The sequence below is a fragment of the Lonchura striata genome, chromosome 1 (assembly GCF_046129695.1).
Source record: "Lonchura striata isolate bLonStr1 chromosome 1, bLonStr1.mat, whole genome shotgun sequence".
Classification (NCBI taxonomy): Eukaryota; Metazoa; Chordata; class Aves; order Passeriformes; family Estrildidae; genus Lonchura; species Lonchura striata.
In genome coordinates this window covers 43,081,514-43,104,932 of record NC_134603.1, presented here as the reverse complement: position 1 = coordinate 43,104,932, position 23,419 = coordinate 43,081,514, and the positions used below count along the sequence as shown (strand labels likewise).

The 23,419-nt window shown below is 36.4% G+C and overlaps 1 protein-coding gene across 5 annotated transcripts in view; it reads right to left on the bottom strand.

The window, feature by feature from the left end:
- Positions 1–23,419, bottom strand: part of NOL4 (nucleolar protein 4) — a 189,293-nt gene that overhangs the window by 46,945 nt on the left and 118,929 nt on the right. For 4 of the 5 annotated variants that reach the window (XM_077783765.1, XM_031504026.2, XM_077783767.1 and 1 more), the window contains 2 exons: positions 1,533–1,712; positions 601–792 (listed from right to left, as the gene is read on the bottom strand). In XM_077783765.1, the coding sequence (XP_077639891.1) occupies positions 601–792; positions 1,533–1,712 (372 nt within the window). The remainder of the gene's footprint in view (positions 1–600; positions 793–1,532; positions 1,713–23,419) is intronic. The other variant, XM_077783766.1, reaches the window with a different exon arrangement.

The window sequence follows — 23,419 nt, the reverse complement described above, 5'->3', positions numbered from 1 at the left end:
AAACATGTTTGGTTTAGAACCATTAAACATGTTTTGCACATCTATATATCAACTGAAAGATTTCAAAGGAGTAACTTTCACTGGTAAGTAATTGGCTAAGGTGTACAAGAAAATACCCAAAGTCAAAGCCATTGCCACTATGATGTTACTACACTGGGCATTTTCTTGAGGGTCAGTTTTACAGAGCTCACTGAAATCCAGCTGATCCAGCTGCCAGAGGCATTTTAGAGAAAAATCCATCTTACAGCAAGACTTTTCCGGGCAAAAATCTGTAACTGTAACTTAAAGTAAGAAATAAGTCACTATATAGTCCATAGTTCAGTTTCCCTCCTTATGCCTTGCTTTGTTCTTCTTTTCCTACAGGTCCGTATTAGTTCATTTTGTGAACTCTACTGTCTTGTAGCACTTTTAAATCAAGGGGAATAAATTTAGGAAGAATGAAGGAGGTAAAAAGAAATCTCTGACCTGGTATTACCCAAAAAAAACTAAAAAAACAACCAAACAAAAAATAAAGACACTAAGATGAAAACGAAATAGTGCCATGGATTTACATATGGGGTTTTGATGGAAACTAGGGCTGGGTTTTAAGTCAAAACTCACCATCTCAAAACCACTTCTTTTCATCCGCCTGCAGGACTTGAGGTAAGTACGTATGCGTTTTCTGGCACGCTCTTGATACTCAGGGAATTGTCGCCTGCATGAGTCAATGATAGCCTGGATCTTTTCTTTGGGCTGCTTAGAGATTGGGACCATTCGGTCCAAGTTTTCATCTACAAACAGCCTGACAAACATCTGTTGGCAAGAGGGAGACAGAGGAGATGGGTTTGGAGGGCAGCTCTCTTCTCTTCCTAGCTTCCTGGCTTGATTACTGATAGGAAGACATTTTTTTTTCCTATCCACTGAAGATCTTTGTAAAGGGAAGCCAGAAATATAAAGCAAACAGTTCTTTAAAGGGTTATTTGGGGTGGGGGTGGGTTGGGTTTAAAAAAATAGACAAGAAAAGAAAAGTCTATAGGATACAGAACTTGTGAGATAAACCAGAACAGACCATGAAAATAGGCACTACTTAAGTTTCATTATTAACAATAAGCTGTGATTGCTAATCATTTTATTGAACTGACTCACATTTTTTTCTTTGTTTGAACAATTGCTTGTGTTTTCATGCATAATTATATACATTGAGAAAGCAATAGAGAACAGCTGACCACCAGAATGGTCTCCTGACAAAACTAGCTACAGCCTCTTTCCATTCAATGGGTGAACATGCACATCCACACAGACACACACATGATCGCACATGCACACATACAGAACAAAGCTTTGTTTTCCTCACTGGTAAAGATGGCACTCTGCCTCAAAATTCTAAATGAAACACAGCAAATCTGTCATCTGTTGGCAAGTGTTTAATGTGCATTAAAATAATAATTGAAATAAATCCTGCAAATTAATGTGCCTTTAATATTGTCAAACTTACCCCAAAACAACAATGCAAAAGGAAGAGAAGTAAACAAGGTGAGTGCAAGAGGGCTTACGTTAAAAGCTTTCAGTCGTTCTGCTTCTACCCCATCTGATTCATTAACCTTCTCAGGATCTTCTTGCTCATCATGGTCATCCTCATCCTCATCTCCTCGATTCAGAGACAGATCTTCAGCACCTCTGCCTACACTCTCATTCTTGCCAGAGTCATAGCTTGAATAGCTATGTGCAGGGGACTGAAAAAAAAAAAAAAAAAGAATATGCTTGTAAAAATTCTCAGCAAAAATAAGGTCATACTTATCAAAAAAGTTCAGTAAATATTTCAAGAATTTCATTAATTATTTTTATACTTTGTTCAAAATAAATTTTCCTAATCTTTCCAAGAGCAAACAATGCACAATTATATTAATTTCAGTGCTTTAAAAAAATGTGACCAACTGCAAATTCAGTAAATATATTAAGAAATTAATTACCCTTGATGATTACAGTTAACATGAAATCTTTGCCATACAGCCTTGTGTAAGTACTACCTACAGAAGTTTCTTATAAACACTAGCATTTTTGTATTAATCAAGATGTAAATAAGGGATAGCTGATTTGAACAAAACTCTAAAGAATTAAAATTTAAACATTTAAAGGCAAAGAGGATTCAAGTAGGAAACATTGGTATTCATCCAATGAATATTAAATATTATCAAAAAATGAAAAAAATTATTCAAAATAAGGACATGATTATGTTCTAGTTTCACTTGCAAAACCCTAGAATGAATTAGAGATGTGTAGGTTTACATTTTGAATGTTCTCTGAGAATCATGTAGTAAAACCATTTCCTCTTTGAAAATCAGCATTCAGAACTTTCCTGAGCAGAAATTAATTTTGTTGGATAAAACAAATGACCATCTCAATAAAGTGTATCTACTTGTCAGACCAAAAAGTTTCCAATTGCCAGAAGTTAATATAGTGCATTTTCCCTTGCAATATCAAGTCCTCAGCTGACTGTTCCCACTGCATACACTTCAAACTGCAGACCATAAAAAAGCATCAATAACAGAAAGCCTTCAATAACATAAAACTTAAAGATCAAAGCTTTTCCCCAGCCACACAAAAATATCAGAGAGTATCTCCACCAGAGTCATCAGATTCACATTTAGGTCGATCAGAGCAAAATTTTACTTCTATATTTAATGCTGTAATATTTCACTATTTTTCTCTCTTGCTTCAAAGCATTCTGTAGTCTGAATCAGGTGCTACATGACAAATTCCACACACACACACTTTTTTTAGATGCCTCCTCCCTTAATGTCACCAAAAGTCAGAAGCATAATTCTTCAAATAAAAATACATTTCAAATGGAATGCCTTGAGCCACATTCTGAACTTCCTAAAATTGTCTTTATTTCAGGGTATTTTGCCAGCCACAGAATGAATCTGGACAGTGAGGTAGAAGGGAAAGACAAAAAACCCCATTAATTATAAGGTATATTTTTTGCCTTATATTCTTACTTCAGCTTTTTTTTCTCCCTTTTTCTGTTTTCATTTCTATCTGTGGTCCTCTGTACACCACCACTTTTAGAGTAATTTGCCTTGCTTTAACAGCACCCATATTCCAAGCCTTCCTTTTTTATATACCCTCCCAGACTATATTCTCACAGTGCCAATCCCCTGGAGTTCCAGTTTTTAATCCCTAATGTTCCTAATATCAGAACTTGCAGGCTCTCTCATCCCCTTCCCTGAGTCTCTTCACCCTCTAGGTTACTCGTCATTCCCTAGACCCTTACAGCAGATGTAGGAAGAGTAAGAAAACATGAGAACAAACCAGAAGAGCTGACCTCAGGATACAAACAGCTTCAACAAGTAGCAGGCTCAGCACCACCCCTTCTGGGGCAAGAAATTAGCCAGGGTTCAAGATGGCAGATGCAGGATGGCATGGGAAGATAAGGCTTGCAAGAGCAGCAAAAACAAAACTCCAGTTCTTGATACATCGATAGCTTGTCTTGTGAAGATGGTATCTACATTGCTGCCCAGTCACAAGAGTTCAGGTTCCATTCTAAAGGAGGTGATGGCTGTATTTTATCAGACTGCCTAGCATATGTCAGCAAAAGTGCTTAGCCTGGCCAATGGCTACCAGAAGGCCAACACTGCCTGGTAGCCTGTAACAAATGAAAGAGTGATTTCCCTTAAACCTAAAGAGAGTCTCAGAAGACTTTTTTTTTTTTTTAAATAAAGTTACAGTCAATTAATTGTTATTTTTGCACAGTGCTATGCAGTAGAAGATCTGACCTATGCTGCAAGACTTGTTCTTCTGTAGTTCTTTGTTTCACCCGTCACTACAGCAATATAGCATGGAGAAGGCTTTGAGATAATCAAAAAGCCATTTCATGTGCTAGGCACCACATAAAGCATAGAAGCTGCTGCCCTAAAGAAACCTACTGACTGAAATCCTTGTTGTGCAGATACTTAATCTCACATGTGTCATTTCATCAGACTAAATCCAATTAGACTACTCATGTGCACAAAGTTAAACAGATGCAAAACTGATTTCAGTTTGTACATATGTTTCGGCTGGATGCCAAGATCATAAATTATGCACCAGCATTGAGATTTCCTTTTGCGAAGGAAACAAATTCAGGTCAAAATGGCTTAAGTATATCTCTCAAAAATGCAATAGTCAGGGTGTTTGTTTGGTTTTTGGTTCTGTTTTGTTTTGTTTGTTTGTTTAAAGAAAGCATTGCATAGAGAGCCCTGTCCAAGATCTTCTCTAAAGTTTTTATTTAAACAACAACTTTAGCATCTTAAATGAACTGTGGGGAATAACAATCTGAGAAAGTTGCATGGTAGGAATCCATATTTATTCACTGTGAATTTGAAGACTGTGTAGAGTACCAGGAAAAAGATGTTTTTCTCCTAGCTGTTTCATTAGCCAACTGAGGAAGAAAAAAAGCTCATTTTGAGTTTGCAAAAGTTCAGCTAAGAACAAAATTTTTACCTTTCTGTATTTCTACACAGATGAATATTGATTCAGAGAAGGAAGAGACAGCTCTCACTTGTGTTGACCCTGCAATTGTGCAAAAGCCAAGAAGGATTTCCTTTTGCTACTCTATTAAGCAGCCACAGTGCTAAACATGTGATGGAAGGGCAGAGGACAACTTGTAGTTCGGACACGATACCCAGTTTTAGGTCTTGCACTGTCCTTTCAAAAGGCTGCTCCCAACTTCGACAGACATGAACATGCTCACTCAGATTCCTGTACAGACTTTGACAGATACATTTTATGGTCCTGCAGTAAACGACTGAAGAAGTGAACCTGGTTAAAATGTTTTGGTTTTGCTTGCTTGTTTGTGGATTTGGTTTTTCCTAATATTTTCCAGTCTGCTTAAGACAAGAATCAATTCTTGGTTTCAGTTCACCACCTGAAAGCAAAAACCTTTGTGCTGACAGGAAAGTATAAGCATGGAGGAGAGCATACACATCAGTTGATAGCAATGAAAGATTAAATCTTGGTGGAGTGGAAGCATTAGTGGATGTAAGATGTTTCACAGATGAATGTTTTGTGCTTAAAAACTGAGGGTTGGAGAAAAAAGTGACAGCAATGAGAAGCTATTCAGTGAGAATAAATGAAGTCAAGACTAAGGACAAGATTATTTCCTTGCCCAAACATTTAGATGATTATCAAGCAGTCTTAAAAATACTGAAATGCTGATATTTCTATTTGGACTACTTTATCCTTCCCTTTCTTGAAGGTTCTGAATTCATTATTTTAATCTCTTCCTTAATAAATAATAAGCAATAATAAGTACTAGGCAGGACTGCTTTATCAAAATGAAAGTAAAGGTTCATGCCTAATGACCTGTTTTAGGGAAGTTGTGGCATGAAATACCAACCTCTTTCTAAAACATTACAAGTCAGCAACAACATTCACCTGAAGTCAAATCATACAACAGGAGACCTGGGAGGACGTCACAGTATCATCTACTTTATCTTGCTGCCCCAGAACAAGGTCAGATGGTCAATCCTGACCAGTTTTCTAGTTTTTGTCTTAAGACTTCCAGTGAGAGAGATGCCATGTAGCCCCCAGATAAACTGCACCAGTGTTTCATCATCTTCCAAACTATTAATCCCTTGTTAAGACCAGCCTCTGGCTTTCATAAATGCACTAAGCCTTTTTCTCTTTCATGTATCTACCACGGATTACAATGTAGGAAAGGTGTGGTTTTGGGAGAAGAGAGCATTCTCTTCCATCTTCATGAGACTCTTCCCAGCACCTGAGGACTGTTATCATGTCCCCTCCCCTCAATCTTCTCTTCCCAATAAATTAATTTATGCTGTGAAACCCATGTTTTCCTGATTCCTAATCATTCTTACTGGTCTGCTCTGGATACTTTCCATGTGATTTGAAACCTTCTCAAAGAGTAATTCCTAAACTCCAAAATGTATTCCATTTTCTGCCTTTCTATGAAAAATATATTTCTTTATTTTTTTGATCAATTTCTAGCATGCTTACAGCAGAAAAACCTTATCCCTTTATTTGTAGAAGAATACCCCAAGGATGCAAAAGACAGCAGTGCAGAAACCTCACAGTCGCCAATAGAAATAATGCTGTTATTTTATGAGGACTAAAGCAGAAGTAATCCATAACATTTAAAAATATAAAGTCTACCATAGTGCTTCAGTGTCTGATGGGATTTGACAGTGGTGTATGGCCACTGGACAGGCTTTGGAGGATGACACCACATGAACTCACTGCAGGAAGCTTGTCCCAACAGAGACTCTTGGCTACCCCAGTGAGTGTACAAAGATGGCACTTAATTACCCAACCAGAAATTACTCGGTGATAGAAAGCTAATTACTGAGGGTGACTATTTGTAATGACCAAAAACTGGAAAAATTATATCTGTGTGACTGTTTTATAGAAGTTATTCCTATGACACAGAAAGGGATTAGAACATTCTGATGACAATGGATTTTGATTGCTTTTCCCCAAAATTATCAATTAAATTAGAACTTTATTTTAATTTTTTTTTCATTTACATTTTTAACTGATTCTACATATGACAAAGTTTTTGAAAATTCATAAAAACAGCTTTTGGAAAACTGGTGCAAATGAAAAGCATGCCTTTTATTTGACATATAAAAAAATTTAAAGTTAAGCCTGAAAGATTAAGGGAAAATTCATGTCCTATAACTTTCTCTTAAAAATATATTTGAAATTATTATGCATTGTTAGAGTTCCACTTCATTCCTGTGCAAACTATGAGTTCTCCATACAGCAGGGAACTTCTCTACAGGAGGTAGTTGTGTTTGGCTTTGGTTTTATTTTTCTCATTAAATCTATAATAGTTGTAATATAAATAACACATTAGAAAGCATAAAATATTTTTGGCATATGCATGCTCTTTTGTTATTGAAATACTTGAAACCATTTAAAAATATTCCTAATTTTTTCTCCTCAATTCAAATAGGAGGCAGGAGGCATAACTGAATGCTCAGGTTCAGTTTTTATCCTAAGGAATTCACTAACAGGTTTTATAGCTAGAAGTCCATCTCTCTATTATTTTGCATTAATAAGCCATTTTCTTTCCACTATCTCTCTTAAATCCTATGCTTTTCTATCTTCCAGACTTTACTGTTATTATTATCCTTTTTCATGGCCCCTTTAAACCTTCATATCACCAGATGTGTGGAACTTTACTGAACATCTCTTCTTTTCTCATTAGAGGGAAGACTCTGAATTCCTAAATACAATTCCAGCATCTCACCATTTATTTCAAGATCAAATTAACCTCCTTTTTGTAAACTCCTCACATATTTGTTCATCTTACCCATATCTTTGCAACTGACTATGACCAGTTTGCTCCCCTTGTTACACAATAATTGGCCTTTCCAGCTCCTTTATAAAATTTCACCCTCGATAATGGGAAGGCATCATTGTGTGCAATTCTGCTATTTGGAGCATGAGGACAGCAGCATTTTTATGGGAAGAATGGAGAGCTGAAAGCTACAGTTTCATCTAAAAAAGTGTTATCTAACATGTGAGGCGTAAAGGACTTTTTTACACAAAACTCGTATTACACTTAAAAGATCTTTCTTTGCTCTGTGTTAACAATGTGACTTCAAGAAACAAACTGTTCAGTTATTTACAACAGCAAATAAGAAATAAAAAGATTTTACTCCCAAATTATCCTTGGTATGATCTTCTCTCCAGAGTCATTGTTTTTACAGTAGTCCCTGAGAGAACATTGACTGTCTCTAAGACTATCTTCTTGTTCTTCTCAGTAATTTTCAAATCTATGCCATATTATGTTTCCTTATAATATTCTTTCTAACAGAAGCACATTTATTAGCCATAAGGAAACTATAAATTACCCAGACACTTTCATTCCAGGGGTTTTATCTGGATAAACAGAAGTTTGGATAATTGAAAGATAATAAATAATTGAAAGACCACCTGGAACACATATCTTCCTGTGCTATTTTCTCCTTTTAGCAAAATACATTCTGTCCTAGGTCTCTCCCCACTGGTATTGACCAACACTAAAGTACATCACTTTACCCTAATAGAAATAACCTCAAAAATTAAATAGAGAGTAAAAACAGAGAGGCAACTGAGAATTCTCACTCAAGTAGAATAAAGTGTATTTATAGGCTATAGTTTAAAGAGTTTCTGTCTAATTTTTTCCACAACTGATCTCATATTACCTGATTGGGTATCTTCAGGAAAGCTCCTGCTCCTTCCTCAGCATTTCTAGAGGAGCAGAATTCTTGGTGGAATCAGAATAAGTATCTCCAAATCACCCTAGTACACTAGCATTGAGAGTACCAGAGCAGATCTGATTTAACAGAGCAGGAGATTTGTCTAGTTAGCTATTAAATAACTTTTATTTTACAAAGTTGTTTTATTAATGAACTTCTAGAACTCCTCTAACTGATGTAGACTTTTTTCAACCAAATACTAAAAGAATGTAGTTATATAACCATCAATAACTAGTCATACTGCAAAATGTGGCTGCTGTGTCTTTGGAAAAAATACAATGTCTTTTGTGGGAGCTAAAATGTCAAACCAAAATGGTGACACACTCAAATAAAAGATTAAATTATTTTTGGCAACATACACTGCTGTTTTGAAGCTCTAAAAGGATCTGACAAAGTTTCTGAGAATTTGAGAAACACAGGTTACAACATAGGAAAGCTCCATCACAAATTTCTGGATTTCTGCAAACTGTGTGTCAACAGAGTATTAAGCCTTTTCTACAGTACACCCAAAATCAAACCAGAAGATCTGAATTAATTTACACTCTTTTAAGGTCTTATATTGCAAAATAAGAAAAAGAAAAAAAAATCAACAACCTTACATTATTATCTAAACCAGGAACACTTCACCAGTGAGTTTCCAAGGACAATAATAGCATACTTTACAGGTAATATCATAGCTCAGGGAAGTCAAGAGCCTGAGAGAACCCCAGATAGTTCTTGTGCTTTTGGCAAAATCCATCAACTTAAAACTTCTACTGGAAAACTATCATTTCCAAGTTTTGGTGAAATTTTGGTCTTTGGCCAAAATTCTTTACAGTTTCCATCCAGATTCCACAGTTTTCCCTTTGTCAGGGTTTGGGGGGGGTTATTTTAATTTTTAAATGAAATAGCAGCAGTTTATATGGGAATTAATGAACATTTTTCTTATGGAATATATTTCAGTGACTACTAAGGTTCACATTACAGGCAGGTAATGAGCATTTCTGACCAGCAATTTTTTGTTTAATTGTTAGACAACTGACTGGTAATAGCTGCAAAATATTTTGTAAAAACACCAGACTATAAATTTCTTCTCATTCTATTTAAATTGAGAATGAAACCTTTAATGCAGGAAAAACATTCAGAAGGTAATTAAAATGGAGAAAATTTATAAGACCTGAATATCACAATGACAATTACAATGTAGGTCCCAAGACTCTCGCTCCCCTCTTTGCAGCCTGTCCTTATCTAACTGACAGAGGTGTAAGATATAAACATGCCAACGAGGATAAAACAGGCAAGCTCTAACTCTCCAGTGAGGAAACAGCAGAATTCCTGACAAAACCCAGTCTATCCATTAAAGATCCCACTTACAGACCAACAGTGCTCCTCTACTGTTTGAAAATATCTCCAACTGCTGCCAGCTTTCAAAACAGAAGTAGTTACTGAATACTGCAATGTCCTCTGAAGTCTGACTTAGGTAAGAAGCTAATATCAGCAAAGACCAGAAGATACAGTAGTGATATAATCTCTTGAGCAGTAGTTTAAATGTGCTAACCTTACTCTTTTATTTCTATTATTTTATTTTCTTATGGGTGTCTGTATGTAAGGAAATAATGTCATAAATAGAGAAGAGCAGGGTTTCTTTTCAATGCAGCATCACTGGATGCTCTGTTTTAATCTTGAGCATACTGCTGCTAGAAAACCTAAGAAGAATCCCTTTCCTCACTTTAGCATTGAGGAATAAAAACCATGGAATACAGAGCATATGCAATCTGGTCGTTTAGTCATAGGCTGCTTGTCAGACATCTACAATTAACTAGAAAACAGCCATAATATTTTCTTTCTTTCTGTGCTATTCTTTCTATTCATGCCCTTTGGCTCAGTTTCAGGCATTTTTTTCCATACTCCTTTCTCCTAAATATTTTCATTTTTTTATCTTTGAACTCATTATGCCTTTAGTTGTTTTTTGCTTAAATCTTTTCTTGATTTCTTCTCTTGAATCTGATATTATTCCTTTAATTTCTTCCTCCCTAAATTTCTCTCTGCTTCCTCTTACTATAAGTTTAAGCTGTGACATCAAAAGAGTTCAAAAACCTGTTTTCTTCTTCAGTCCCAAAAGGACATAGACCTATTGGGGAGAGTCCAGAAGAGGAACACCAAGTTGATCACAGGAATGAGCACATCTCATATGGGGAAAGACAGAGAAAATTGGATTTTTTCAGCCTTGAAAAAAGAAGGTTTTGGGGTGACCCACTTGAGGCCTTTCTGTACCTGAAGGAAACCTACAGGAAAGATTAAGACTATTTACAAGGGCAGGTAGCGACAGGACAAGGGGGAATGGTTTCAAACTGAAAGAAATTAGGTTTAGATTAGGTATTAGGAAAAAATTCTGTGAGGTTGGTGAGGCACTGAAAAATGTTTCCCAGAGAAGCTGTGGACACTCCACACTGTAATTGTTCAAGGCCAGCAATGATGCAGTTCTGACTGGTCAAGGGAAAGGTGCTCATGTCCATAGCAAGGCGGCTGAAAGTAGATGACCTTCAAGGTTCCTTCCACACCAAATCATTCCATGATTCTAAAAAATAATAAGGCTATCTCCTCAAGTCCCAAAGCAAGAATGTACACTTGGAAACTATGTGTTTATTTATAAACAATATCCCTTGAATCTATGACTACAGGTGAAGTGTTGCTAAGAGAATTATGACCACAGAGAATGTAGACTTTGTACCTGCCCTTTTAATTCACTGACTTTTTCTTCCTCACTGTCCTTACTATGGCAGTTTTCTACTCCTTTAAAGCAACAAAAAGATCCCAGAGAGTAAACACATTCATAAATGAAAGAGTTTGAGTTATATCAGGAATCCAGAAGAAAAGACTGATTTTTGATCTCTGACACTCACCTTGTTCTACTGTCCCTATTGTATCCTAGACAAGCTAGAGATGGAAAGAGGCTTCCAGGTTGTACAAAGTTTCAAAAGACACTTCCAGAGACCAACAGCAGAGACAGATGCAGAAATAAAAATACAACATCACTGCAGGGTTTGTGTGCCATAAGAATAGCAGACAACAAGAGGAGCACTTGTTTTTACTGGGTAAAGAGAAAGAAAGCAATGAAGACAAAGGGTGCCCTGTCCCATCCTTGTCAAGAGTCGGCAGAAGAGTGCTGTTTGACATCCAGGAATTCAGCAACTCTCTAGAATGTCTGCCTAAGGCCATGCAGCAGCTGGACTTATTAAACACATAGTTATATGCTGAGCTGTGCACCTGTATTTTCCAATAGAGAAGGACATGCAGCATTTTGTATCCTAACTCGTATGAGAAGGAAGAAACACAGTGCACAAATCAAAAGCTGGAAATAATGAGGACTAGAAGTGATGATTGTGATGAGGGAGGAAAATGGTTTAACAATGGACCATTCTTGGTGTGCTCTTTCTGAATTCATCCTAAGTTATTCCCTGTGCTGATTTTCTCTTCCTAGTTCATTCCTATACAATGGCATTTCATAATTTCTCACACCTTTCTCCTTCCCAGTCTGAGCACGGCATAAGTGCAAATAATTGGGAAGGAAATTAAAATCAATTGATGGAAGCAGTGGAGTAGGGAACTCCAACTAATCTGTCTCCATCATTTAGGAGAATTTTAGGCTCTCCCTCCTACAGTTTGTATTGCTCAGTCATGACAGTCCTATGCCAGAATAGGTGAGAGGAGACAGTCCTGTCACTGTCTTCTGACCGATCATTGATATCTTCAGAAGCATAGCTTAAAGGAAAAACCAACAAAAAAAGACAGTAACATACTGAGAGACAGACTCAGGAAAAGAAATAGCAAACCAATTGATTAATGACAGCAATGTAACGCAAAAGAATCTGCACAGAACTGAACAGCCATTTACAACTGATCATGGTAATAAGATGACACATTAAAGACTGATTTTTCTAGAGGAAAGCTAGGAACACAACAGGGCCACAACAAAATTTTTTTGCATATGCAAGAGAGGAGCATATTGCCTAAGGAGAACTATAGGGTACCATTTGAGAATGCTTGTTCTTGCTTTTCCTTTTGGCCTTTTACTTCTATCTGCTTATAGCAGCAATCTTTAGCAAGCTTTAAAAAATTCACTGGAGTTAAATCAGCTGGATTGTCCCAGTAAGTAGCCCCGAGAAACAGGGGTTAATGGCCCTAATTATTGCTTAAGGATCTGGTGGGAAGATTTAGAACTTGAGACCAATCAAGAAGGGACAGATGGAGACAGGGCTCCTGAATCGGGGGGAGGCCTGTTCTTAGTATACAATAGTCTGAGTAAGAGGGGAGCAGATGAGATGTCTGTAGCTGAAGCTAATGGAGTAGATTTATGATTAGTTCCCTACTTATCTACCACAAATAAATCTTTAAGAAATGCATCTCTTAAATCAAGTAAATCTTGTAAGAAGTGCATCTAATTTGACCCTCCCTGTTTGGGAAGGATAAATAAAACATTTATCATAAGAGTAAGCTAGAGGTGTTGCTTGAGGTTATCACAGGGCAGCAATCATGAGAATGTTGCAGGAGAATTCCTCATAAAAGCAGTTTCTACATAATAGTTCCCCAGTTCAATGTACCCTTAGGACTGATACAAAAAGACCAGGAAGAAACAGAAACAACACAAGAATCTTTCCATTCTAAATTTATGCTGACTGTGCTTATGTTAAAGACACAGTCTGACATTTCAGGGGTCAGGGATGGAGGACAAAATTATGAAAATAATTAAACCTGACTCACAGAGGAGAGCTGCTCAACAATTGCTGCTCAAACTACTCAGGCAGCCAATTCTAGCAAACAACACAGTTGTGTTGAAGAGCAAATGCTCTTCCCAATAAGACAGGTCACAGTAGCCCCCTAAATCCCTACCAATATCATTAAATATCTCTGTTGGTGGTAGCTTTCATAGTACCATCGTGAAGAAACCAGAAACTGTCCTTGTAAGACATGATTTTACGTACCCAAGATGGTGTAAGACTTTCCAGCTTGTACAAACATTAGTATATATTTGGTACAAAAGTGAGCTGTTTTGGTTGGTCTGCTCATAAATGAGCCCTGAGATTTTATATGCTGCCTGTTAAACTTTCAGGCTTGTGAGAAGGGAATCATACAGTTTCCTCCAGGATAGCATGGCATACTGTAAGCAGGATAGCATGGCATACTGTAAGCTCCCAGAACAACTGCTGTTTAGAAAGGAAATTGCACTTACGAACTTGATTCCATGCCTCAGTAGTCTCTGTGATTTCTTGTAGGGGAATAAACTTTGTTTACTGCAAAATGGTTCTGGCACTTGGTACTTGAAGCTCAGTTAGAGGGAACCATACAGCCATCAAGCAGCACTGAAATTTCCAAGATGGTCTAACAGACTAGGTCTGTAAAGGCTCAAACTCATTTACAATAAGCAATATTTACCTTCTGTTAGGAAAGATATTTTGAGTTGTGAATACTGGGACCACTTAGTTACGTGCATTCACTTTAGCTAACTGAATCACCATGCTGCAATGGAGAATTTCCCTATCAGAGAATAAAGCTCAGTATAAAATCCTATTAGGAAAAACTCTTCACCAAAGACCATTCAATCCAGCTTCTTGTAGAGGAAGAATTCTGTAAGAAAAACCTGCTAGAATTATGCCAGAAAAAATTAAATAAATTAGAGCATAACAGGGCATTTTCTCATAGTGATATAACTCAACCCAATATCTGACTATGGAGAACTAAACAGCTATGAAAACTTTTTTGCATAATTCTCCAACCCAAATTATTTAATCTTCCACATCCTGACACTAAATTCTGGGAAAAATGATTTGGTCTTTTGGTGCCAGCTTATCAAATGAAGAGAATGATCTGAAAACTTTAAATCTGGATCTGAGCTAGACTAAATTTTATTGTTGTTGTCACTTTCTGTTTTCTTATTTTGTGTGGCTACTATTGTATCCTTAGCTTCCATAGATGAAATTTAAAGAACAAAGAGGAAACCAAAATCGAATACATTTTTAAAAATTAAAGGAACTCATCTATATATCTGTTTTTAGAAAGTGCCCCCCATCTTGTGATGCAACTGCCTACACTGTATGCCCATGAGTCTTTCACAGAGCCCCACCTGAGCTCAAGACATGCAGTGCTGTGATCTACAGGTTGAGATCCTTTTAGAATACAGAATGTAAGTCTCACAGGTTGCATTTTACTAAACTTAAATACAAGAGGCACAGAATTTGAGGGACATAATAGTTTTCTGTGAACATCCCTCATCACTATCACTTGAATTGCCATTGGTACTGCTCTGTTGTGCTGCCAGGTCACAGATCAGAAAACCTGAGCAGATTTTATTAATTCCTGAGCAGGAATTAATTTTAAAAACTGAAAGGCAAGGATAATTTAAGTTCCCTTTCCCTAATGTGTACATGTTATGTGTATCTGAACAAAAATGTGTTCACGTGTAGCATAGGATGCTAATAGCTTTGTTTTCCATTATTAAAATGTAACACACAAACATTTTGAAATTTATTTTTTTTGGCAAACACCACCTCTTTGGCTTTGTCAAGAAATTTTGCAACTCCAGTAGTAGTGTTTTTAGATGAATGTGATGATATGGTTTCAAGCCACTGAATTTTTCTATGTAGTATATGCTTTCAACGGTGCCATAAGAAAGAAACAAAATACAGAGACGTGACTTGTGCTGGCAGTCACAGCTTACCTCTACACATCCTGTAAAGGAGTAGCTTTAATATCTGCTCACTGATTCCTACACAGAGATATAAATTATATTATATTTAAACCAGTTTATCTTCAAAAAGTAGAACTGAAGATAAACTGGATGTCCTAAACTGTACGTCCTAAATCCCCAGATGTCACCAGCACGCATTCTCCATTTCACTCCACGTCTCTCTCACTCTTAGAGGGCAGGAGTTTGTGAGTTGTTGAGGGCTGGGAGGTCACTCATTGCCCAAGCAGTATCTGCCTCTCAAGAGTCCAATTCCCTTATGAAAGCAGCAACCTAAGTCTTTCTACTTGAGCCAAATGCAGATTTTCACAGCTCATAGCAACTCAACATTGTCAAGATTACTACCTTGTGAAATTAGATTCACAGGTTATTCAGGGACAAAAAAAATGACAGAACATAAAACACCCCCTTCGGGGGAAAAAAAAATCAAGACAACAAATAGCAACAAACACCTTCTCACCTTGATAGAATAAAATGCATCATATGGATATATGGTATATAAAACAGCACTTTTTTTTGTACAAAACTTTCCTGACAGACAAGATCTTAAAAAACATTTTTTACCTGGGACATAAGTAAAACAGGAACAGTCTGTCATATATCTCTAAATAACACTTTGCATCTAAATATATTTTTATGGAAAGCTATATTTTGAAAAGTTCTAACAAATACCTTGCAAATTATGGCTATAGGTAAAATTAATTTCAAAGTGGTGTGTGGGAGGTATCCATACAGAGAATGATCCCATATTTATTAGCCTCTTCCATAGCATTATGTGCTCTAATACACTATTAATTTTTTGGATATGTGTACAACTAGCATTATTAAGAAGTTCAAAGTATTGAATAAATAAGGGAGATAATTTTTTAAATTTACTTAAATTAACCGCACAACTTGACTGAATGCAAAAAATATAAATTGATGACTATACAAAACCTGTTAAAAGCATGAAATCACTTTCGCAAAAAATTTTTGAAAGGGTGGTGTTCTTTAAAAGATTCAACTTTCCAAGTAGCTGCTTCTATTAAATAAACCTATGAGACTAATAGGTTAACTAATATAAGAACAGAATGTCTGTGCACAGACACATTTCTTTTAATACACTGCCTTCCAAGGCCCTGTTCTAAGACATGGATGACAAATGGACCATCCAGTAGTTTTTAATTGCTAATAAATTCCGCATTACATGCTTAATCAAAGTTCCCCATGAGTTTTAGGACAATCCCAGCTGTTATTAAAACTGCAAACCCCCAGGTTTATAAACTGAAATAAAAAATTTTACTGTTTACCATTCATCCTTTCAAAAGTCAGGGGGAAAGATAGAAAACCTGTCATAGGACCCAAATTTAAGCTTTCTGCCTTATGTTTTTCAGATATCATATTTCACAGGCTTTAAATAATTTGAGCTACTTGGAAACACTATTTACACATTAACTTTGCACACGAAAAGTGGTTGGTCCTTCACTTGATCCGATCACTGAAAACTGCACTGCCCTCAATTAACTAATTCAAGGTAAGATGTTGTCTGCTTTTTCTTCCCTGGCAGGATGAAAGGCTTTAGGGTAGGATTAGTGAAGCCCATTAATTTTAGAAATTAAACACCATCCTTTTGCTTGCCTGTATCTGCCTTTCCACCAAAGTCAAAAGAAAACATCTCTACTTTGTAACATAGCCAGCTGTGACCTGAGCAGAACCCATGGAAATTTGCCCTTGCAGAGTAAATACAAGTTCTCCCATATGAGAGAGGAATGGCTCTGAGTTTAACATTTCATTTTGTACCAACGCCACTTAAAATGCTCTTACACTTTCTGTCATTAATCCATACCCTCATCAGGACCTTGCACTATTGCAATTTATTTTTTCTGGCCACTTCTTCTGGGACCCCAACCTCTGTGCCCCTTCCTAGGAACCCCACTGAAGCTGAGATATACCATGAGCAAGTGTGGGCCAAGAAGGTCCCAGGATGCTCCTGGCTTGCTCCCTGCCCTTCCTGCACACCCCCTCCTGTTTGTCTGCTGGTCATTGGGACCTGCTGCTGCCAGCAGCCCTGCTCTACCATTTGCTGCATCAAGTCTGTATAACCTTATACTGTTTTTTTCCTCAGTTTCAGAATTTTTCTCCCCTTTGATACTTTATCAAAGGTAAAGCAGTGACCTGTAATGCATGCTTATAAGATCAGATAGGAAATATCTTCTATTCTTGCCAATCTCACCACTTGTTCTAGGCAATAAAATGTCTTTCGGAGTCATTTGGGGTTTTTTTATGAAATGAACAATTACAAGAAAAGGTCACTGAACTAAGGTGGTGGTAACATAAAACTCAGACTGTGAACTGCATTTTGAATGGTCAGCTTTTCTGACTCCTCCATTAGCTGTTGTCTTCATATATCGTAGCAGAGGTAACAAGGGAAACTTCCACTTCTGGCAGAAGTGTAAGATGAGGTATTAAAAGTCATGAGATAATCTGTTGGGATAATCCTGTACAAAGAGAAGATGGCCATACAGAGTAGATCCACTTTTTGAGCTTAATTCTCTCAATAAGTAATTACATAGCAAAGCACAATATAGTTGATTTGGATTAATTTGTAAGGGTGATTAAGCTGGAGTTCACAACACCACAGGAGACAGGGGGTAATAACATTAAGTCATTTGTGCCAGTTGGGAGGAACAAACAGATGAAGTGAAGGCCTAAAATGGCTGCACAGCAGTGAAAATGTCATGTGCTGGTGACAAAGCCCTTTCAAAGAAGAAGAAGGCTATTTCACACCCTGCCTCTGACCTGCAGCAGAGGGACTTAGCAACAAGGAGAGCACTCAGCCAAGCAAGCTTTATGAAACAGAGCATTGTGAAATAAAGATTGTATGGTAAGAAGCAACATTTAAGGAGGAAATGAAACATTTTGGTTTATACAGGTACACAGATATACAGATATACTCATATTTCTTACAATAAACTGAAAACCCAGATTTGAAGTTCCACACGTCAGTGATTTTGACTATTATATATATTTTGACTCTTTTTTCATATATAAAAGGAAAAAAAAAAAACAACTGCTTAAATAGATACAGACAATTAGAATATTCTAACACTTCTACAGCCTCTTCCTCCTGCAGCTCTCTCACTTTTGGGCTACTCAGTTCAATATGTAACTGCACTATACAAGTAAGCTGTATGACTGGATCTAAGTAAAGCATTCAACTTTAGGTCAGTTAAGGCTCAATCACACAAATACTAATAATGTAGTCCATAGGCTTCTTGGGCATACATAAATGTGTTTTTATGATGAGGCCTGGAAAGATTTATCAAGACCATCAGTGAAAATGTATTTCTCATGTTTCCAATAAAGCCTAAGTTAAAACAAACATTTAAAAACACTGGTTTGAATTTTAGCTATGCTAATAAAACCAGAGGAAACTTTCCAATGGCTACTCAGTTGAAGATGACTCTGCATCTTTACCTTAACTGAACAGCAATGTCTGGAGATAAGGATTCATATTATGATTAATGTTCAGCTATAACACACAAGAAACAAATTATTTCTTCAGCTTTTCTGGAGAAATTGATTGATTTGCTTTAGGAAAGGAATTATGCCATGCCTGTATTTACCAATCAGTAGAAATGTTTACCCCACAGGACCAATGTAATGTTAAGCTGATTTATTTTTATTTATGTTTTCAGAATCCCAAGTGTGCTATGTAAATTCAAATAATTTAGATATAGGAACCTCTGGCAATTAAAATATTGATGAAGGTATAAGCAACTTATTCATGTTGTATAAAGTTATTATGCAGAATTATCTCATTAGGAACAGAATAACCTAAAACTTGTATTATCTATATAAATTGTAGATAAATGTAAAAATTAACACAGTAGTATCCTATACATTTCAAGGACAAAAATTTCAACTAGGAAAAAAATAGTAAAAAGTGGAGTTTTGAAGATACTGCCACGACTGCCAGTGCCTACACTACATGGAGAGGAATGTTCTGCTATCTCACAGTTAACAGTAGACATACAGAGTCTATTTTGTTTTTTTAATTTGCTATTTCACATAAATAGCCCTACATATAAGTTCTAGGTACTGTAAGCATCCATATTTAATGCATACTGTAAGTATGCATTAAATATGGAAAAATCACATAAAATCAAAATCTAAATACAGGAATGGAGAAACAGGCTAAAAACAAAACAGCATACTCCCTGTCAATTTAATATTAAAATAAAATTAAATAAAAAGAAGATAATTATCTCCACAAAGCTTATATACAGCCTTAAAAATTACTTATACTAAATAGAATGATCTAGAATTGGCATAGTGAGTACAGTAAAAATAAATATTGTCCTGAAGTTGATATCTCAAACCAGAAGTATGCAGGGCTAAGTACTTAAGATTATGAAATACAGATATTTAGGCCAGGTTTCTCAAAAGCTTAGACCAGGGAACTGGCAATATGAGATGCTAAAAGCCTTTTTGGCTCTTTAATGATTCAAGACACTCCTACCAATTCACAAAGCCATAGAACATGACCACTCAACTCTTGAACAGAAGAGAATAGTTGTCACCATTTTCCTAAATGACACAATCATGTCTCATGTATTTTCAGATTCATTAGTACATATATTTATAAAATGAACACCTACCTTACACAGACATTTTTGGGTAATGTTTTACTAGTTTCATATGAATGGTTTGTTACAATCATTGTAAAAATTTTATATCTCAATTCCACCCTACCCTATAAAAGAAAGTTTAATCTGATGAGTATTTTGATAAATTTACCTTCCAAAGAAAACAATCTATTAATTGGCAATAACCACTGAGATCTGTGATGAAGTCATGGCTGCTTTATCTCTAACAAGGTAATTGCATCTTTATGCAGCAAATTTTTCAGCTCCTCAGTGTTTTGTCACTGATTTAGATCCATTAGGAATTGCAACATCTTTTTCCAGTATAGCATAAACCTGTATATTGCGTGTTTTCTGAAGGCAGGGTGGACACTTAGTTGAATGTACAGAGGTGGATTTTATAAAGCTTATAATGAACCATAGAGAAGCATCAACCTTGTGAGGCTGTTATCTTTAAGGTGCAACTGACACAAGCAGCATATTCCAAAACATGCCTGTATGTCATTCTTTCATGCGTCCATCTCCCAGCTGAGCCAACGGGTGTGAGATCGCACACATGCCATAGACTCATCTAACTTCTTTTCCACTAAACACAGCTATTCTTGCTAAGCAACACACTGAGGGAAACAGGAATTTTCAAAACCTTTATTTCAGTCATTTAATACAGCTTTTGAAACAGGTCCAGTCCCACGGGGCTCCATCTGCAAAAGATTTTTTAAGAACATATGACTAACTGTACAAAGTGAGACAAGGATAAATTCATTCAGAGGCATCCAAAAAAACCATATATCACTGATTAAGTAAAATGGCTTAAAGAATATCCATGTGTCCTTTTGAGCACCAGTACAGAGTTCATACTATAACGTTGTGGACTGAGGACAGACTGTGTTGGAGGCATTCATGGTAACCTCTAGGGAAATCAACTCACCTTTCCCTGTTTTTCTTTTACTAATCCTGAGAGGGCAGCCCAGGAGCTCAATGGTAGAAGGTACAGGGAAGAAATTCTGAATAGTTCTGCAAGGGATCTTCCTGGTGGAGTCAGACAATTCCCAAATGCCATGGGAAACACAAGAGGAGGAAACACATTAATCCATGACCTCTACCAAAATATAAAATGGAGTCAGAAGCAAGATACACCCCAATATTAATTGATTTCATCCCAATATTAATTAAAACACACATGAAAAACAATCCCACTTTTGTCTGCTAGACAAAGTTTATGTTTATACTGCAGGTACCTTAACAACATGAGCTCTTTGTATGCTCCTGGTTCATCAGTATGGTTCCATACTTTGGTTCATGGCCATTGGATATGACTGTTCTCATCGGACAAAGAGAAAAATATATGAATATATATATATGTATATATATATTGTGTGTGTGTGCATGTATATGAAGAAAACAGCATGTACAATTTCCTATCACATCTGGGGATAGCTTAAGGCATATTCATGATGAGAAGAGTTGGAATACACAGACAGAATAGGTTTGAAGGGACACTGAAAATGACAATCTGACCAAAGCAGCTGATGAGACGAAGCTTCTATATGGGAAATATTCAGTTGTACCACACCAAGATCCAAGCAACAGCTGCAGTATTTCATAGAAACACTGTGAGCTCCAAGAAGCAGTAGCTTAGGGAAACTCTAGAGATGCATATGGAATTCATCCAGTATTAAAATGTTTCATGGCATGCCACACTCACATGGGTGAAATGGAAACTTACATCAGTTACAGATTCCTACCTTTGGCTGTATATTTTTATACCCTTTCATCAGTTCCCAGTGAAACACAAATGTTGACTATTTACACAGTTGTCCAGGATCTTTTACTGATAGTGCAATACCATTCTGTAATTTTTGTAACTGTCAATTTCTTATTCTTTACACACATTTTGCAAAATTTTTTGATTGCTATCTTTTGACTGTGTTTAATAAACATAACAAACATTTCACAGCTTTCAATGCCTACCTACAGCACTATCTCCTCCCTGCCCCAATAATTAATGTAGATGCTGTTTTTTTAATTGCTTTTTTCAAGTATTCAAAATCAGTCACTGTTAGAGATGAAATACAAAGCAGGATGTTTTGATGAAACATATGGCAGACAAAACCTCAAGCAGACTGATAGGGATTATTGGCAGTTGTTCTTTTTCACTCCCCATTCTGTGGGGAATAAGATGCTGCTAGAAACCATCTGGGAAATCCATCTAGCAAATCCCTTGTTGTTGTAGGGATCTAGGACATCAACCAAGATTCCAGTTCCTCACTGTTTTCCACGGCATATTACAGCTGCCCCACTGCTGTTTTCTATAAGGCTGAAAGTTATTAATCAGAACTCTGTGGACATTGTGAATTGAACTCTTGCATATCCTCTTGAAGCAAATGTCTATCATCTAGGTTCCCCTTTACAGAGGACTAGACTCAATTATTAAAGTTAATTCCTCACAGTCCTATATTCTGATAAGTAATACTATTATCAGTATCTATTATTTTGTTCATAAAAACCAAAATTTAAGATAGGTCTTCCATGAGTTTCCAGAAGCAGATGGAGGAGAATGACCAGAAAAGCTGAAGCAGCAAAAGGCAAGCAACAAAAGGAAAGATGAAAGAGAAGAAAATAGTTAGTTTTAAAGTTGAATTCTACTTTTCTTTCCCTCTTTCCTTTACTAAAAAATTGACCTAATCACTCCTCTCACATCACCCAACAAATCCAGCTGCTTGAATAAGTATCCAAAACAAGCATTCAGCGTTCTAATGTAATTAATTATTCCCAGCAATTGCTATGAAGAGCACAAAAAAGCACAGCTTGAAAGTGTATCAAGAATTCAGCAAGACATTTGACTACTGACATTAATTCAACAAGAAAAAAAGATTAGCAAATGAGATATCTGTAAGACAACTAATAAAAATTTTATTTATTTTAAAATCTCATCAATATATTGTTATAAATGTCATTAAAGGAGAAAAACCTTTGGCTTCTTTCCTCTCTTTCTTCAGGACTTGTCTTGGCATGTAGAAAATAATTCAATACCAGAAAGAAAAAATTAGGAGTAACATTCATGATTGTCAACTCTTGAATAACAATATAGTTTTGAAGGAATTGAGTGTGTAGAAAGTAGCCAAATAGGAAGCTATTCATCACAGATTAGTTTTGAGGATCAGCTCTTCAACCTCAGCATCTGAAAAATTAAAAAAATGACAGTTCATTAAGTGTAAATCATATTAGGACTAAACACAATCACAAAAGGTAGCAATTATTGCAGCCCTATTATATCTCGCTCAATTTACCATCAAATAGTGTTTAATCTTCCAAGAGCAAGATTTGCTCTCTATCTTTTTCTAGGTGACAGAGAAGCTGCATATGTGATAACAGAAGAAGAAAAAGGAGCAGCAAATAATTTAATGTGGTAAGGCTTCAACACAAATTCAATTTCCTTCCTAATGGGGGAAAATACCCCAACAAACCACAACAAAAAAATACTCAAAGAAATAAGAGTTAGGGATTTTAAGAAGGCCAAGCCTTGAAGGTGTTTATCAGGAACAAATCTAAGCTGAAGTGAACAAGAATTTGCCTTAAAGGTACAGACATGTGCTCCCCGACTGATAAGATATAAAATGTTCTTGGCTGTAAACAGGGAGGGAAGTCATAATTTCAGACCTTACCTCTTTGATTGCAGAGGCATGTGATAGCTTTCTCTCTTGTCTGAATTGATGTCCTGCCTCTAAAAGCAAGTTGGAGAAAGTCCTGCATCTCCTTCTTGTACAAGTGCTTGTTGTTCGATGTGAGTGACGAAAGACTCCAAAGGTAAAAGTGTATGAGGATAGACAGCTGGATCTGTGAGTAAC